Source organism: Mauremys reevesii, linkage group 3 (assembly GCF_016161935.1).
Source record: "Mauremys reevesii isolate NIE-2019 linkage group 3, ASM1616193v1, whole genome shotgun sequence".
Classification (NCBI taxonomy): Eukaryota; Metazoa; Chordata; order Testudines; family Geoemydidae; genus Mauremys; species Mauremys reevesii.
In genome coordinates, this window is record NC_052625.1 from 195,253,059 (window position 1) to 195,273,189 (window position 20,131).

At 40.5% G+C, this 20,131-nt stretch overlaps 1 protein-coding gene across 4 annotated transcripts in view; it reads right to left on the bottom strand.

Annotated features, from left to right (window-relative positions):
• Window positions 1-2,176: 2,176 nt before the first annotated feature.
• The window catches only part of MMUT (methylmalonyl-CoA mutase), a 35,349-nt gene continuing 17,394 nt past the window's right edge, over window positions 2,177-20,131 (bottom strand). For 3 of the 4 annotated variants that reach the window (XM_039532010.1, XM_039532008.1, XM_039532009.1), the window contains exons 8-13: window positions 19,104-19,219; window positions 16,616-16,731; window positions 5,987-6,118; window positions 4,919-5,066; window positions 4,630-4,797; window positions 2,178-2,701 (exon numbers count right to left, since the gene is read on the bottom strand). In XM_039532010.1, the coding sequence (XP_039387944.1) occupies window positions 2,573-2,701; window positions 4,630-4,797; window positions 4,919-5,066; window positions 5,987-6,118; window positions 16,616-16,731; window positions 19,104-19,219 (809 nt within the window). In that variant the 3' untranslated portion in view covers window positions 2,178-2,572. Of the gene's footprint in view, window positions 2,702-4,629; window positions 4,798-4,918; window positions 5,067-5,986; window positions 6,119-16,615; window positions 16,732-19,103; window positions 19,220-20,131 lie in introns of all 4 variants that reach the window. The other variant, XM_039532011.1, reaches the window with a different exon arrangement.

The window sequence follows — 20,131 nt, forward strand, 5'->3', positions numbered from 1 at the left end:
TGGATATGGGGAAAGCAGTGGACGTGATATACCTTGACTTTATCAAAAGCTTTTGATAAGGTCTCCCACAGTATTCTTGCTAGCAAGTTAAAAAAGCATGGATTGAATGGACTATACGGTGGATAGAAAGCTGGCTAGATCATCAGGCTCAATGGATAGTGATCAATGGCTTGATGTCTAGTTGGCAGCCGGTATTAAGCGGAGTGCCCTAGGGATCGGTCCAGGGGGCTGGTTTTGTTCAACATCTTCATTATCTGGATGATGGGATAGATTGCACCCTCAGCAAGTTCGCAGAGGACACTAAGCTTGGGGGGAGGTAGGTATGCTAGAGGATATGGAGAGGGCCCAGAGTGACCGAGACAAATTGGAGGATTGGGCCAAAAGAAATCTGATGAGGTTCAACAAGGACAAATGCAGTGTCCTGCCCTTAGGATGGAAGAATCCCATGCACTGCTACAGGCTGGGGACTGACTGACTAAGCAGCAGCTCTGCAGGAAAGGACCTGGGGATTACAGTGGATGAAAAGCTTGCTATGAGTCAACAGTGTTACCTTGTTGCCAAGAAGGCTAACAGCATATTGGGCTGCATTAGTAGGAACATTGCCAGCAGATCAAAGGAAGTGATTATTCCCCTCTATTCGGCACTGGTGAGGCCACATCTGGACTACTGTGTCTAGTTTCCCCCCCGCCCCCGCCCCCCACTGCAGAAAGGATATGGACAAAGTGGAGAGTGTCCAGAGGAGGGCAACAAAAAGTATTAGGAGGCTGGGGCACATGACTTATGAGAAGAGGCTGAGGGAACTGGGCTTATTTAGTCTGCAGAAAAGAAGAGTGAGGGGGGATTTGATAGCAGCCTTCAACTACCTGAAGTGGGGTTCCAAAGAGGATAGAGCTAGGCTGTTCTCAGTGATGGCAGATGACAGAACAAGGAGCAATGGTCTCTAGTCACAGTGAGAGAGGTCCAGGTTGGATATTAGGAAACACTATTTCACTAGGAGGGTGGTGAAGCACTGAAATGGGTTACCTAAGAAGGTGGTGGATTCTCCATCCTTAGAGGTTTATAAGACCCGGTTTGACAAATCCCCAGCTGGGATGATTTAGTTGGAGTTGGTCCTGCTTTGAGCAGGGGGTTGGACTAGATGACCTCCTGAGGTCTCTTCCAACTCTAATCTTCTATGATTCTACAGTAGTAGTTACGAACCCAGAGTTACAACCTGACCCGTCAACCACACACCTCATTTGGAATTGGAAGTATGTGATCAGGCAGCAGCAGAGACAGAAAACCAAAACAAATATAGTACAGTACTGTGTTAGATGTAAATGACTAAAAAAACATAAAGGGGAAGTTTTAAAAAAAGATTTGACAAGGTAAGGAAACTGTTTCTGCGCTTGTTTCATTTAAGTTAAGATGCTTAAAAGCAGCATTTTCCTTCTGCGTAGTGAAGTTTTAACGCTGTATTAAGTCAACATTCATTTGTAAACTTTTAACATATTCTCAAATTAACTCCCTTCTTGCAGAGGAGACAGAAGTGAGGTTTGAGGAGAGATCTGCCTGAGGAGAAGGGGGTGGCTTCACAGGATAGAATCATAGAATATCAGGGTTGGAAGGGACCTCAGGAGGTCATCCCCTGCTCAAAGCAGGACCAATTCCCAACTAAATGATCCCAGCCAGGGCTTTGTCAAGCCTGACCTTAAAAACCTCTAAGGAAGGAGATTCCACCATCTCCCTAGGTAACCCATTCCAGTGCTTCACCACTCTCCGAGTGAAAAAGTTTTTCCTAATATCCAACCTAAACCTCCCCCACTGCAACTTGAGACCATTACTCCTTGTTCTGTTATCTGCTACCACTGAAAACAGTCTAGATAGCATGGGGAAGGCAGGGCAACACTGAAAAAAGGTACCCAGAAATGTATGGGAGAACTGAAAGGACACTGAGGCTGGCATCGGTTTGTGGAGTAGAAGGTGGAACTGGAGGCTGGAGCAGAGCTGTGCAACCCCATCTCCACTCTGGCCTCCCGAAGCACCGTGGGACTGCACTGGTTCTCTGAGGCATTTAGGTGTTTCCATGCCCCTAAAGGAGGCAGTGCAGCATCTGCTCCTTACGACATAGCCACATACTACAGTGTCTGTGTTTTCAGTTTATTTTCTTATACCGTTCCAACTAAAGGAAAATCAGACAAAGATTTGCTCCTTAGACTTTACTGCATTAACATCCAAATATACGACAAAAAAACAAACAAAAAAATACATGTAAAACAGACCAATTAGGGTAAAATCAACCAATCCCAACCTAAAATATTAGAATGGATATTTTATTTAACTAAATTCTTGAAACAATCTGAATAATTTTACTGAACTCCCTTGTACTTTTAGAGATAATTTTTATATACACAGTCAGGTGAAATATTCCTCACAGATAGAACATGACTGAGAAATTACAGCTTTCTTAGAAAGCACACAAGGCACCAAGCATTGTAACCAAAGCTATGTGGCTGGCTCTTCCTAGCTGATGACTGATCGTGTTCTGTACATGGTTATTATATGGCTGATTTTGTGGCGTGATGTTTAAGTGTTACATAGATTGCTGCCTCTTATCCAGGCACTTCTCAATATCGTCAAGCACCTGTTCAGCTGCTTTTGGAATCCGAGTCCCAGGACCAAATACACTGGAGACACCAGAGTCATAGAGGAAATCATAATCCTGTTCAGAGAGAGATTTAAATAGTTAAATACTGGAAAATGAACTATACCCTTCAGCAGGGGTTCTCTAAGTGGGGGTCGGGACCCCTCAGGGGGTCACTAGGTTCTTACATGGGGGGTCACGAGCTGTCAGCCTCCACCCCAAGCCCCACTTTGCCTCCAGCATTTATAATGGTGTTAAATATATAAAGGGTTTTTAATTTATAAGGAGGGGTTGCACTCAGAGGTTTTCTATGTGAAAGGAGTTGCCAGTACAAAAGTTTGAGACTCACTGCCTTACAGCATCTATGAGTAATTCTCCAAGGAGCACTAAGATTGAAGGCTTGCAGAAACAGGAAGCAATGGCAGAATAAAAGCTCAAACATACAAAATAAATTCTGAACAATTTCACTGTAAGGATTCTGTCAATTTAACATCAGATTCCCTGACATTTTCAAAGGGACATGGAAAGCAGCTCTGATATTCTCTCACTTTTCCATCTAAACTGGTGTGTGGTGTAGCTGTGTAAGGTTAACAGAAGCTATGTTTCACCCAAGAGCTCGCTGCATTTAATTATTATTAAATAATCATCATTAATCTTCTGCGGTAGCACCCAATCTATGTTCAGAGTTTCCCAAATGCTTGAGCACAGTCCCTACTCCAATGAGTTCACAATCTAAGAACAAAGGAGTGAGAGAAATCAGGGGAAAGAACAACAATATGTAATTTATATACTGGGCAACTTGATTCATTCCAGGCAGCATAGAAGAGGACCCTAGAACAGGAAAGAGGCTTAGAGGAGCTCAGGCAGGTTATACCAGGCATTAGAGGGCTTTGTGGCAGAAAGCATGGAAGTGATTGTGTGGAAATCTGAAAAATGGTGAACAAGCTTGGGAGCACTGGTGGAGTGGAGGGATGGCCAACACCAACCCTGCCAAGAGAGGATAAGTTGAGAGAGCCACTAAGACTATGGGTTGTGTATCTGTGTTAGTTCAGTGCCTCACACAATGGGGTCCTGGTCTCTGACCGGGGTTCCTAGGTGCTACACACAATTCAAATAATAATGTATTCTAAGGCAGGATCTGGCCTTTAATCTGCAAAGTTCTTTGCATTCCTTTGGGGAGAAAGGCACTATAAATAATAATAATAATAATAATATTATTATTATTATTATTACTCTGAAGATTCCCCTCCACTCTTGAAGTAACAGGCTGAATACATCATTCCTGCTTCTACTTGAAGTACACACAGTTTTGGAAAGAGACTCTTGCTCCTCCACCATGGCTTCTGGCTTATATATGAGTGAAGTACTGCTGCTTAGGAGAGCTAAAGAATAGACCCATCTAGTGGAAACATTTGCACTTGGCAGTACAGCAGCATCTGCTCCTACATGAATCAGTCATGGAAAATGGAAACTACCATACACAGTTCATTTAACACCTGTGTTTGGTACGTGTAATTGTGGTGAACCTTTACTTTTTCTGAGCAGAACTGAGTTGGGAGAATATATCAAATATACAGTAAGCCCAGTTGCCTGATTTACAAAGTGCAACAGCTTTCAGCGCTGAACTGAATAATTCTAATTTTTATAAATTGGGAAACAATTTAAAAGTCCATATGAGAACAACCCCATGCTGCTAGTTTTTTTCTAACGAAAGCAGCTTAATGCTTTATCCTGACAGAAGCTTTGCAAGTTAAGCCAGCACAGTTATGTATGACAACCCAGGGCTTAATTTGCATGAAAATTGACATCAGCAACCTCTTTCTGTGACTAGCATGAAACCAGAAACTGACCCTAACTGACTATTGTGTAGGAAAGGCTTCAGCATTGTAACTCCCCTATGATGTTAAGAGTGCATAGCAAATAGCCAACAAAACAGGGCAGGCTGAAACTGAGTGTTCTTATAACTGTAAGGTATATTTGTTCTGGAAACAGATACTGAGCAATACCTGAGGGGGGATGACACCTCCACACATGACAAGAATGTCAGGACGGCCAAGTGCGTTCAGCTCTTTGATGAGCTCAGGAACAAGAGTTTTATGACCTGCAGCTAATGTGCTCACACCCACACAATGCACATCAGCATCTACAGCCTGCTGGGCCACTTCACGGGGTGTCTAAAGAGAGAAATTTAACAGCAAGCAGCAATTAGTGCTAAAGTGACTGCTGAACAAGAACTGCAGGGACAAAAGCTGCATTCAAAATACATTTTAAGGGACAGGTTCAATTAAATAATACCTGGAAGAGTGGGCCTATGTCCACATCAAAGCCAATGTCTGCAAATCCTGTAGCGATAACCTTAGCTCCTCTATCATGGCCATCTTGACCCATCTTGGCAACAAGAAGACGAGGTCTGCGCCCTTCACGCTCCATGAACTTGTTTACTCTATTTTAAAAATACATTTTATTCTTCTAAGTCACTGTTATTCATTAAGAGTCTGAAAAAGACACACTACTAGTGGCAACTCCTGCACCTGAAGCTACACTAGCAACCAACTCATGGTTGGTTCATGTAGCATGCTCACCATTTTAGTATTTCACTTTGAATGGACAATGACAGGTTCCCTTTATAAAGTGCTTTGAGTAATAAAATGTTGCTTAGTTTGCAGATTTGTTTTTCAATCCCACCCCTGCTTTGCTGCTCTTAATGAAGCAAAAATCTTGTACTATTTGGGGCGCTGATGTATAAAGCATGTCTAAGTTTAAGCACGAGTAGTTTCATTGACTTCAAAAGTGCCTGAGAACCACACACACAATATAGACCTCAGTCCTAGATATTACAAGTGAAATGGCCTATAAACATGACTTTGTCCATCTATTACCACTGCAGTCTCTAAAGCCTAATGATGCTAATCCTTTTACTCTGCTCCAATTATGTTAAATGGGAATCATATTATTTCCACTAATAATGGTGTGACAGATTTAGAGCTGCTCTGTAAAAAATTATAAATACAGCTGGTTTTTAGGCTATTTGCTGCATGAATATATTGGTTTAGCTTCAGTGTGGGCTCCTTGGACAAAAACAAGCAGGAGGGGAAAGAATGGTTCAAGATAAGACATTCATCATCAATCACTTGACTGCAAGGACAACCTATAAAACCTGTTTTTTATGTTTAGTCATAAATAGAAGTTACAGCATTGTTCTGCAAATATGCTCAGAGTCCACTATTATGGAGCCGTCACAACATGCTGGCTCATTACATAGCCTGCACCATCTAGTGATTCTAGAGGATCACACATGCAACACAGATGTCTAAATTAACTATGAGGCCATTCCCTCCTTCTGAGCCAGCAGCAAACTCTCACCTATTGATAGCATGAAGAATTTCATCGCTCTCCCCAAACTCCTGGCGGTAAGCTCCGCTCACCATTCGGTCACTGGCTCTGTGCTCCCCAAACACCTTCTTCATTGCCTCGGTTATTTCTCCAACTGTACATCTAAAATACACAGAGTTAAAACGTTAGTATCATTAGGAGACTGAAATCAAAACTGTGCCGAAATCCCCAGCAACAGCCTGATAATTAGTCAGAAGAGCAAATTCAAACAAACGACTCTTTCCCTTTTTACTTTACCAATGCTGGAAATTATAATTTCATTAGCACCATACAGTAATAGAATATGCAGTAGTACTTTGGAAATACATTTCTGATCTACTGATGAGAAGACTTGACTAAGAACTGTGCATCCCAGTGACATGCAACTAGAATGGTCACAGATCAAAGCCCTTCATCAAGATAACTCAAATGCCGGGAGTATGGATTTCTTTTTATACGATCACTAATGTATTTGTGCTAGTATAGGAATTCTTGTCCTACCCAGCACCAAGAGGCTTCCTTGTAAAATAGCATCAGACTCAAATCCTAAAATAAACTGCATGAGAAATATTGAAGAACAGACACAAAAGTGGACTGGAATAAAAAAGCCTTCACTGCAGTCAGTTGCTAGTGGCCATCTGAGAAAAGAACATTCAGAGGTCTGAGTAAAATATGTTATACCTAATGTGCTCCGATTTTTTCCCTGTACTATATCTTACTTGGCTACTCTGACTTTCACCAGCTGTGTATTTTACTGTCCTATACACTTTCTCCTAGATATTGCTCAATTGAGATGTAAGCCACAAGAAGAGCTGTTCAAATATGCAACTCTCCAATGCCTTTTATTCTTTTTTTACTTTAGTCTCCAAGATTGTGCATCTTTTCCATCATACTTTCCTTCTTGTTTTTCCAAATCTTCTGATTTCTCAGTCAACAGCTGCTTTGCACCAGGACAATTCAGAAACACAGTGCTGGTACAGAACAATGCTATTGTTAGTTTTTCTTCATTATTAACAGCAACATTTATATTTGCTGCAGCATCTAAAAGCCACAATAAAGCTAGGCCCCATTGTGCTAGGTGCAGTATAAACATAATAAAGGACAGTTCTAGCCCAAGGGCTTACAATCTAGTATCTAGTGGATTCCACCTTTCTATGAGAAATTAGTTTCCCAATGCCCAAATTTATAGTACTTAACCTGTGGTGATAGGACAATACTGTGCCCAAATTATCGTGGCACAGAAACCAATAGCAAGGGATTGACAGAAGGAAACAAGCTAATTAACAAGAGAAAGAAGCTCCTCTTCAGAAGTTAAACAGCTCAGCTATAACCACTACCTCAGCAGTACTCTCTGACCCTGCTAGGACAAAGACCGAACACAGGTTTGCATAATAGTGTGAAGTAGGCAAGTGAGCAAGCTAACAATTGTGTATTTCAATAATATATTCAGTGTCATATATTAGTATGCCCTGAGATGATAAAAGATAGAGGGAAATAAGACACACACACAAAGAAATGCACACACATGACTTGTTGCAAACTTAGTCAAAGTACAAAACAGACATCAAGAACGTTTCCAAAGCACATTAATTATACATGCAAAAATAAAGACAATACCCCATTCAATTACACTTTCTTTCTGCCATCTGTGCTGTAATCTTTTCTCAATTCACCAATACATATATACCATTTGGCTGTAGTTAATCACATTTAATCCTTTGGAACTTGCACTTTTTGTACTATTACATTTAGCAATGAGGAATGCTCTTACTCAAAATTGTTTTTGTGACCTAGTTAAAGAGTAAATACCCTCGAAGTCTTAAAACAAAAAATGTCAGAGGACAATCTGGATATCACTGCTTAATAGCAGTTTAGACAGCTGTAACTTCTCGTTCATATGCTTTTACTAGGAGATAGTCAGAGATGGCCAAAGTTCTAATGGGTATTATCTGTAATCCCAGCCCTATGCCTGGTATCCAATATCACCTGAAGATGACTTTATGGTGTATTCACAGGAATCCTATAGTAAATCTCATGTAGACCTCTTGCCTCTAGCAAATCCTTGGCTATCTTTTGCTCTGTCCTTCCCACGTTACTTTTAACTCATCTGTTGTATATTTGGTAGACTTAGCCATGTGGTTATAAATGGTAACTACTGAATACCACAGGCCCAAATTCAACTCTACTGTAAACGGTCACAGGTCCTACTTTGTGGACATAAATAGGACTTGTGTAGGACCTGAGCTGGCCTTCTGGACAAAGCTAAATATCACCCTTTATTGGCCTGTCTTCACTAGACAATTACACCAAGTTGGAACAAAACCTTACCTAGCATGACACTGGCCACAACTTTGCTGTTATTATCTAGAGTGACAAATCATATTCAGCACTGTATCAGCTGGTCATGGGTAAAGCCTGGCTTCAGTAGGCAGCTAATTAATCCCAGTTAAGCATATGTTTTCATGTTAGCCAAGGTGCACGTCTTATCTTATGGATACTGCAGGCAAACCTTTCAAAAGGGCCTAAGTGACTCAGGACCTTTATGCATTTTGGACAATTTTTTCAAGTGCCTAACTGGGACTTCTGAAAGCATGTTTACCCTGAAAACAAGGCTATCCTTATTTTTGTGAATTACATAGCCTATTTATAACCCACCTAAAACTTTAAAATACACTGTAAGAAAGTCAATAGTCTAAACTGTTTCTCTTTGTGCTGTTGTAATCTAGAGGTCCACTTAACCAGGAGATTTTCAATGATCTAAAATTCAAAAAAGAATCTTACAAAAAGTGGAAACTAGGTCAAATTACAAAGGATGAATATAAACAAATAACACAAGTACGTCGGGACAAAATTAGAAAGGGCAAGGCACAAAATGAGATCAAACTAGCTAGAGCAGATGGCCCACGGGCTGCTTTCGGCCCATCAGACATTTTTATCTGGCCCTCGAGCTCCCGCCAGGGAGTTGGATCAGGGACGCTCCCCAGCCCCCGACTCACAATTCCCTTGATAAGCACCATCTTCCGGCACGCATAACCACACAGCACAGGCACGACTTCACTGCGCTGTTTCCAGGACCAAAACTCCACCTCTATGTGGCAGTCCCCCCTGCCCCACGCAGCAGTGCACCCAATCCCTTCCCAGTTTCCTATGGCCCCATCTCAAGAGCCGCGAAACCACCCAGGGGCTGGACCTGTCTCAGCTAGGGTGCCATGGTAGTGCCTGGTACAACCGCCTTGTTGTCACTGCTGACAGGCCCCCTAAGAGTCCCCGGTACTGCCCCTGTACCATCTCCTCCCCCCCCCCACTTTGGTAACATCCTTTATAGACACCCCCCCCCATGCTACACCCCATAGACTCCCCCTACCCCACTGGGCATTCATGGCCCACCATACAATTTCAATACCCAGATGTGGCCCCTCAGGCCAAAAGGTTTGCCCACCCCTGAGCTAGAGACATAAAGAGTAACAAGAAAACATTCTAGAAATACATTAGAAGCAAGAGGAAGACAAAGGACAGGGTATGCCTGTACTCGGGGGGGAAGGGAGGATGAACAACAGAAAATGTGGAAATGGCTGAGGTGTTTAATGACTACTTTGTTTTGGTTTTCATCAGGAAGGTAGGTGGTATTGGACACCTAACATAGTGAATGCCAGTGAAAATGAGGTAGGATCAGAGGCTAAAATAGGAAAAGAACAAGTTAAAAATTAGACAAGTTAGACGTCTTCAGGTCACCAGGGCCTGATGAAATGCATCCTAGAATACTGACTGAGAAGATATCTGAGCCATTAACAATTATCTTTGAAAAGTCATGGAAGACGGAAGAGATTCCAGAAGACTGGAAAATATAGTGCCCATCTATAAAAAGGGAAATAAAGAGAACCCAGGGAATTACAGATCAGTCAGCTTAACTTCTGTAACCAGAAATATAATGGAGCAAATAATTAAGCAATCAATTTGCAAACATCCTGAACATAATGAGGTGATAAGTAACAGTCAGCATGGATTTGTTAAGAAGAAATCGTGTCAAACCAACCTCAACCTGATAGCTTTGACAGGGTAAAAAGTCTTGTGGATAACGGGTGTGGAAGTAGAGAAAGAACTGCCAGGGATTTGTAGGGGATCTTACTGCATGACAGTCTCTGTTAGCAAGAGTTAGGCTAACTGTAACCCTAATAACACGAGATTTGTAGAAGCGAGGATTGTGTGAGGCAAGTGGAAACGAACTGTGTGAGAAGTTGTTTCGACCTTGTGTAGATAATATGAAATGTAGACTGGAGTCTCTTAAGTGAGAAAAACAAGATATCAGGATGACCTATGTATAAAGAAAATGCAGCTGTTGCTTATTACTGTCTGTAACAAAAGTATAAATGCTGCTGTAATTGTTTACCTGTTGAGAGACCTGTCTAGGAAAGGGAGACGCTATGTCCTAGTGCACTCTCTCCCTGCTGTAGTTGCTAAACAAAATAAAGTATCTGACTTTGCTGTACCCAAACAAATAAGTAAGAACTAAGTTTTTCTCCGACAGGGGGAAGCAGTAGACATGGTATATCTTGACTTTAGTAAAGCTTTTGATACTGTCTCACATTACCTTTTCATAAACAAACTAGGGAAATGCAACCTAGATGGAGCTACTATAAAGTGGGTGCATAACTGGTTGAAAAAACATTCCCAAAGAGTAGTTATCAGTGGTTCCCAATCATGCTGGAAGGACATAATGAGTGGGGTCCTGCAGGGATCAGTTCTGGGTCCAGTTCTGTTCAATATCTTCATCAATGATTTAGATAATGGCATAGAGAGTACACTTATAAAGTCTGTGGACGATACCAAGCTGGTAGGGGTTGCAAGTGCTTTGGAGGATAGGATTAAAATTCAAAATGATCTGTACAAACTGGAGAAATGGTCTGAAGTAAATAGGATGAAATTCAATAAGGACAAATGCAAAGGACTCCATTTAGGAAGGAACAATCAGTTGCACACATACAAAATGGGAAATGACTGCCTAGGAAGGAGTACTGCGGAAAGGGATCTGGGGGTCATAGTGGACCACAAGCTAAATGAGAGTCAAGAGTGTAACACTGTTGCAAAAGAAGTGAACATCATTCTGGGCTGTATTAGCAGGAGTGTTGTAAGCAAGACACGAGAAGTCATTCTTCCGCTCTACTCCACACTGATTAGACCTCAACTGGAGTATTGTGTCCGGTTCTGGGTGCCACATTTAAGGAAAGATGTGGACAAATTGGAGAAAGTCCATAGAAGAGCAACAAAAATGATTAAAGGTCTAGAAAACATGACCTATGAGGGAAGATTGAAAAAATTGGGTTTGTTTAGTCTGGAAAAGAGAAGACCAAGAGGGGATGTGATAGCAGTTTTCAAGTACATAAAAGGCTGTAACAAGGAGGAGGGAGAAGAATTGTTCTTCTTAAGCTCTGAGGCTAGGACAAGAAGCAATGGACTTAAATTGAAGCAAGGGAGGTTTAAGCTGGACATTAGGAAAAACTTCCCAACTGTCAGGGTGGTTAAGCACTAGAATAAATTGCCTAGGGAGGTTGTGGACTCTCCATCACTGGAGATTTTTAAGAGCAGGTTAGATAAAACACCTGTCAGGGATGGTCTAGATAATACTTAGTCCTGCCATGAGTGCAGGGGACTGGACTACATGACCTCTCGAGGTCCCTTCCATTCCAATGATTCTATAATCAAAAGAACAAGAAACATAATTCAAGCACACACTTACATGGAAGATGCACCTTGCTGTAAAATGGAGCCAGGAATCTGAAGATAAATGTTACTAGATGGATTTTCATCTAACCTCACAGCTTTCTTGAGAGGAAAGAAAGGTGTTATGCCACTAGCAACCATCGGCCAAGAGAGTGCTTTTAAAGAGAAGTGAAAACACTGATAATTTGTATTCTAAAATGCATTTAAGTCAGGCTGAAATCTACTGAGACTGTCTGGCTCTACAGATCTGGGTTCTGTTTTTTGATTGGTTGCTGACTCATCGCATGACTTTGGGCAAGTCACGTAATTTTTCAATAATGCAGTTACCTTTCAGAAACATTACATCTATTTTACGTCATCAGAGCAATAAAACTGACAGCTTGATTTTCAGAGGGCCTGAGCACCAACAGTTCTTACTGAAATTAATGAGAGAAGTCAGTATGCACCTCTTCTATATATCAGGCTGTTAATGCCTGTATAGCATTTTGCAATCCTAAAAGGTGCTATAAAACTGAAAATTACTATTAAATTAATGAACAGGTCCCTGTGTCTGATCAGGAGCAGTTATTTTCTCTGAGGCATTAGAGACAACATAAAACACAATGGAACCTCCAAGTCAATTTCCCATATGTGCTGATGGATACTATAGATTAAGTATTTGTGACAGTTTGGTAGTCCATTTGCCTCAAATTTAGGTGTGCATTTCTGATCAAACTCTGTGAGGCCAGTGGATATAAACAGAATTGTTTTTAAACAGCTGAATTTTCAAAATAAGTAAGTGAAGGAGTAAATTTCAATATGAAAGGAAGAGCTAGGATACCAGCTAATCAGGATTTCTTTCTGAATGCACTAACAGAACAATTTACCATTAGATTGTCATTCTTAAATAGCTGAATAATTGGCTTAAAGCAGAACTGAGTGTAACAGATAGAAACCTGGGCATCATGGCTTCTGAGTAAGATGCATGGAAAACTAAAGTAGATTGGTGAAATCACAAAGGAACAAGATTATTGTAAACTAGATTTGTTATATCTGGAGAAAGTGTGATTAAGGACATGTGACAGACTACATCTAGCTGGTCTGATATCAGTTCATTTAAATAACTGGTCTTGTAGATTTAATATTTAAATTGGTAAGTTTCTATATCCTGAGTCATACCATACGTAAAGGGTCTTTCTCCCTCTGTATGATAATGAAGTACTGCACAAGTTTAGCTCTGTTAGCTCCAGAAAAGAAAATATTAACCCATAGCATGTAAGAAGTTGGTGTATTCAAGAGTGACTGGAAGAAAGAATGAGCATTTACAAAGAATCTTTTCAAAGATGAGAAGGAAGATGGGGAATAATTAATTCCGTACTAAAGAGGTACATGAAGAGAAAATGGCCTCACATTTGTACATTTCAGAGTTGGAAGAGAAATGTAATCTTTTGACATTGGTCTTATCAAGTGTTGTTATCAGACCCTCAAATATAAAGCTGTTCTTTCGGAGAACAAAAGTATACACCCTGTAAACTGAATGGGGATTGACCAACATGTTGTTCTGGGACATGTTTCACACCTCTGTAGGATACAGAACTAAGCCAACCTTTGAACTGTGTAGCAGACAGATTAATTTTTTTGCTGAGCCATAGGCCTGGGCTACACTAGCCGTGTGGTTCAAACTAAGATATGCAACTTCAGCTACGCTATTCATGTAGCTGAAGTCAAAGTATCTTAGTTCGACTTACCTGGCCATCCTCATGGCGGCGAGTTGACTAACGCGGCTTCCCCGTCGACGCCGCTTACTCCTCCTGCCGAGGTAGAGTACGGGCATCGATTCGTGGATCAATTTATCGCGTCCAGACGAGACGCGATAAATCGATCCCCGATACATCGAACACTACCCGACAATCCAGCAGACAGTATAGATGTACCCATAGATAATATTTTCAATATTCTAACATATGGGTATAGCTTCTAAAGCAATATCTTTGGCTACAGTTTAAAGCAGTTTTTGTCACTACCTTTATATTATTCTTTTCTCTGTTACTGTAGTTTAGCAATAACGTCTGATTATACTTAAGAAATCTTTCCTTGGCTTTGGACTTCTACTAACTGTGTATTTACTAATACATACTTCTGAGAGAAGCGATATCTGACCTCAGAGGAGACCGATGGAAGTAACCAATGTCCTCACTATAAAGTCTGAGCAGGTTATGCTCAACCTCCAATTGTGAGGGCCTAGTTCGTAATGTGGGGAGAATCAAATGACCTGACCTCCACCAGACACTGTTATAACGAACATGGGCTCCAATCCTACAGTCAAGCGGGTGGAACCTCCACTCAGTCTTACACTGTTGAGTTAAAAACTACTGTTGTGTTAGGTTTTGTTGCTCAAACCGTATTCCTAGTAGGTCTAGTTAGTTATTTTCAAACTATTTTTAAATTTCACACTACAAATCTCAGTTTTTACAGAACTTCCCATTACTTTGTAACTAAAATCCATTTAGTTTTGTTACTCTGATTTAAATGCAATATTCAATATTCATTTTATTTTCTATCTTCACAATTTTAAATTCCCCTAAGAGTCAAATCATCCCACATCTCTGTCAAATTTAATCTGAATGTTGAAAGCTAATTTGGACAAATATGTAGGCTCACCTAAAGCCCATCCAAGAACTGAAATCCCAGAGATAATTTTCCATCAGCTGTCACTGACTATTTAAATCATTTTGTTCATTTCACAGAATCAATATGCCATGTTTATAAAGGTCAACAAGAAAATGTCAATATGCATTATTCATCCCCATTTATTGCACTAAACCCATATCAAATAACTACTGGAAAATTAGCAAAATGGAGGAAGAGGGAAGCAAAGTCATTTCAGACTCTGTTTTAGAAATTCAGGTTTCTTTGACAATAATTGCGACTGATATTTGCATCGTACTGGCCTATATTTATAACATGTTTCATTTCAACGGGTTCTAAACTGTTTAGAATCTAATCTGCTGCTTCTGCCAGGGTCAGGGGCTGGCATTTTCCTCCCTCCCCCTCTGCCCATCTCTGCAGGGGTGATCCTTTCCCTGCTGCTCCTGGGAGTGGAGGTAGCTGGGTTCTCACTTCCTCTGCATTCCAACAATCTATTGCTCTGTTAGTTTAAACGTTAAACCGGCCCTTGTGTCCAGAGGCCTCATTGGCTAATAGGAGCAGGATGTGACTCTATTGGACACTGACTGCTGTTTATTGGAAGGGTCTTGCAGTGTACCTAGTGCCTCTAGATGATCCTTAATTGCTCAAGGGTTCCTTCCATAACTTCTCAAAAGGCAGAGGACCCACACGTGAGATTTGTTAATCAAAAGTAAGGCTCTATAGTGATATGTTCACTAGTGGTACATTCATCTATTAGACGTAACATTCCAAAATATTCTTCTGCACAGGCATTAAATAGTGTCAGATTAATAAGAGATCGATAATCAACCTACTTTCCAGTAAACATCTGTCCACATTCCATACAAGTCAGTGCAGTTCTGTTCAACAGCACAGTGCTTAAGGACAAGAAAACTGTAGGTCATAACAGAGATACAGAGAACTAATTGGGGAATTATTATGATGACGACGACATTAACTCTTGTGAGGGCCAATATTACCTTCCAGTGATGTCTCCAACTCCAAGAGTGGTGATGACATGCTCCAGAGGGAGTTGGGACAAGCTCTCCTCTTTTGAAAGGAGATCTGTTGCATATGTGGTTGTTGCAGATGAAGTAGTGGTAGAATCAGAGTGAAGATGGAAGGCTAAAGATCTGCTCTAAGGATGTGGATAGGCAATTAAGTTTGGTTTGCTCATTTTTGACCCATCCACATTATTAAGAGGCATTTTCATTTTGTTGTTTTTTTGGCACTGTGACTGCATTACAAACCTCCATGAGCACATGCAGAGGACAAAAGGGACACAGTCAAAGACCAAAACTCAGTTTGAAATAGCAACTAAAGGTATGTCTACACTGCAATAAAAGACTTACAGCATGGCCGCGACAGGCCTGGGCTCATGAGACTCAGGCTGCTGGGCTATACTACTGCAGTGTAGACATTTGGGTTTGGGCTGAAGCCTGGGCTTTGAGACCCCATGAGGGGGGAGTGTTTTAGAGCCTGGGCTCCAGCCCGAGCGTGAATGTGTGCACTGCTATTTTTAGTCAGCTGACTCAGGCTGAGACTCAGTGTGGTGGGTTTTTAATCGCAGTGTAGACATAGCCTAAACCACTGTTAAGGTGGCTTAGATGATAATGGTGAATGTGTCTCAGGACTACGGAAGATGCTTTACTACTGGAGACAAAGACAGAAAGTACTTTTGACTAAAGTAGATACAAGTTTTCTACATTAGTCAGAAATGTTTTCACACCAATTTGTGGTGCAGGGAAGGAGGAAAAAACAGAGCGTGATAAGATTTTTTTTTTTCCATCCCTTTTCACATCTCAGACACTTTTCAGGCTCGCTGACCTGTGAAGCAGCAGAGCAGTACATCAAAGAAACCTATTCATAGTCTGAAACTGATAAGAACTTGAGCCGTAAACAGAATCTGTGTGAACAGCAACATTTTAGGGCAAATTTTATTCCCAATATTGTCCTTGAAAATAAATTAAACATATTTTTAAGAGACTGAAAAAGTATTTGTATTTGGCTAATACCACCAAACCACAACCAAGGGTAATGCCCATCTGGACCTCTGAAACACACACCTTCATGGTCAAGGATATTTTCCTGCATTAAAAAAATGTATCCTATTTAAAAGCTGAAAGGGTGTATCGATCTGTGACATATTAAATATGGCAACCTACGTATCCAAGAATTACTGGAAAAGTTGAAAGAAATGAAGGGAAACAGTCAACTTTTAATATCGGTTATGTTTTCCAACTTTTCTTACCCTACCTTGCACGTGCTGCTTCCACTGCCAGTGCCAATAGGTTGCCTTGACCTGTGGCAGCACATTCTGTTAGAGCAGTGAGACACTGCTGGGCTGCTGCTTCATTTCTGCTAGCTTTTACCTTAGATGAAGGAGAGAAAAATCCTCAGTTTAAGTAAGCAACTATAAGGCAATCAGGAATTCCAATATGAGCCCGGTAAGGGTCCCTGGTCGAAGATGCCTGTATTGGAATCAAATAAGAATACAGCTATCATCACTATGTTGAAGGTCGCAAGACCAGTACTTGGAAACATCTCCTGGTTCTGAAAGTATTTATTTATACAAGTAAGCCGACTCAGTAACTTTGCAACAGTATTCTTTATGTGATTTTAAATATACTGTACTATAAAAGCAGCTAGAGAATAAGGCTTTTAGTGGTGTCATCTGAAAGCGGGGATCCCAAGATGATTCAAAGCAATGATTCCTAGCTCTAATGTTAGGGGGAGATACCACAGTAATGAGGGAATGCAAGTGGGTGGAAGGCAACATGTTAAGAACATTTCTCTCTGATTCAGGTATTTCCCGGGTGCTATCACTTTTGTATTTAGGCACTGACAATACGGTTTAAAAACACCCAATGTCTTCCTAATTATCTCAGTCAGAAATGAATGCTTGCACTGTATTATAGCTTGACACTCCAGTTTTCACATACATGTTATATATCACAACATTTGCTTCTGATCCCAGCATTCCATGAAATATTGGATCCTACATCAACAAAAGCATAACAGTGTTTCTGGCACTATTCCAGGCATGAATACAATAGATAAATCTCAGAGTAGCATAATTTTCAACCCCTGATAGGTGCTGTAACATGAAAACTTCCAAGAGAAACAATAATACACTCACTTTTGATTACTCCCTTATTATGCAATAACTATAAAGGTTACCCAGCACAGATCAACAGAAGTCAGATATTTCGAAGAGGGGGACAACATATAATTAATTATGCTTTCCGCCTGCCCTTCCTCTCCTTGCCACAATACCACTTTGAGGCTACGTTAAACTTAGTTCTACATTTTCTGGATTTTTCTCCTGTTGGGGTCAGAGATTTACTGTTTATAGTTTATTTTGTAATGTTTAAGTATTAAACAAATTCTGTTAAGGCAAAAGATTTTCATAATCAGGTACATCAAGCTAGGCTCCTAAGTACATATGTAGGCACATATAAATATAGACAAAGGGAGCCTGCCTGGGTTCTCAGCATTTCTGAAAAATCTGGCTACATGTGTAGATACCTCTCTGCGGACTTAGGAGCCTAACATTAGGCACTCACTTAAGAAAATCTTGGCCAAATATTCAGAGTCACATTTTTAGGGGGATCTCCTTAGAAGCGCTTACAAAAAGTTTTCCATGGGAAGAACCTTTGTCTGACTACAATGTGAATAACTATGCAGGTGTGTGTATGTGTAAACTTATGCTCTACTAGATAAGATAGATACAAAGGAAGCTTAATGAAAAATTTGCTCTAAATGTCTAAAGAAAACAATAAAAGGAACAGAAAGTTAAAATTATAAAAAAGAGTTAAGGCTGGCACACTTTGAAAATGTTCCACAAATAAGAGTAAGAAACAAGATTAAGAAAGCATCATTAGCTTTAGAATAATATGCTGAATAGCCCAAAAAGGGAGGGTGAGAAAAATATTCAGAAATAGGAGTCTTTCCTCTGACTTCCATGGGGTTTGGATCAGGCCCATGTTATTTATTTTACTTGGTCTTTTCATTCTCACGAAGTCCAGCACATTTTCCTTAAACCTTTGTTAGTGTTTGTATTGAACTATTGTCTCAAAGCCCAATTGTGCTAGGTGCTGTATACACATCACAAAAAGTAGGTCCCCTCCCCAGAGAGCTTACAATCTAGGTAAAGCTTTGTTCAAATGCTTGATTAATAATGGATCTGGACAAACATAACCTGCTTGCACTATTTGTAGGTTTTCCCACAATTCAGTCTCAATGCACTTCACTAGTCGCCTGCAAAACATCTACTCCTCGGTGCAGAGACTACGAATTACACCAAACTGAATTTTTTCTTTTGTCATCTTGATGAATATCCAGCAGAGATCATGATCAGACTAAACTCATTTTTGTGTGTCTGAAGGAAGATATGAACCCAAGCATCCAGTGGTAAAAGGCTCAAAAATCCATTACTGTACATTGTTTCCTTCTTGCTGGAAAGAGCCATGGTTTAATTTAAATGCAGTTTATTTTTTGTTTAATCTAACTAAATGAGAACAACAACAATAAGCAAATTGCAAAGAATCTAGATTTCAGGAATCAGCCTCAGAGGAGAAATTGAAGTGCTACAGACGGTCTCTAAATTGGTGAATTCAAGAACAGTTCTGGTGCTCTTAAAAATGCATTTTTTTTTGGCAAATAGAAAACTCATGAAGAAAATTTAACACAGAACTACTTAAAATACAACAAGAATTTGCATTTTCAAAAAAGTACCACCTACCTTTTCAAGCTTCTCAATCTGCTTGGTTCGGACGGAACTGTTATCAATAGCCAAAACTTCAACTGTCTCTTCTTTTTCTAACTGGTACTTGTTTACTCCAACAATTACTTCAGAACCTGTTGATTTCCCACACAAAGGTCAAGAATTTAAACTATTTTCAAAACTGCTGAGCTTTTGGAAAGGTTACAGTATTTTATATAGCTAGATAAGTGATTGTTTGATGTTTTAAATGCAACACTGTGTTTTTTAGGCAGTCCTACCTTCCAAAGCATTTAAAACTTCTCTCTCAAGCAAGGTTTTAAATTTACACTTGTCACACTTTATTATGAAGAGATGATCAAATGTAAGAATTTGACTTTGTGTTTTTTATGCTGAAAAGTGACATGTAAAAATGGCATGTTCTTTCTCCTTAAATCTACGTGCAGTCAGAATCATATCTACTTGCTTTACTAACTATTTTTAATGACAGGGGATCGTATGTAAGACATGGGAGGTAACTGTTCCACTCTACTCAACACTGGTGAGGCCCTAGCTGGAGTACAGGGTCCAGTTTTGGGCACCACACTTTAAAAAAGGTGAGAACAAACTGGAGAGAGTCCAACAACAAAATGGAGAGCAAAATATGAGGAGGAAAGGTTGCAAGAACTGGACACGTTTAGTCTAAAAAAAGAGAAGATTGAAGGGGCACCTGGTAACTGTCTTCAGAGGTAAAGGTTGTTGTAAAGAAGACGGTAATCAATTTTTCTCCAAGTCCACTGAGGTAAGACAAGAAGCAATCTTAGTTTGCAGCAAGATTTAGGATTTAGCTATTAGGAAAATCTTTCTAACTATAAAGGACAGTTAAGCACTGAGCAGCTTAGCTGGGTTTGTGGAGATATTGGAGGTGTTTAAGAACAGATTAGACCAGGGGTGGGCAAACTACGGCCCACAAGCAGTTTTAAGCCAGCCCACGAGCTGCACCCCACTCTGGCGCTCCAGCCGGGGCGCTAGGTCGGGGCCGCATCACGCAGCTTGGCCCTGCTCTGGCG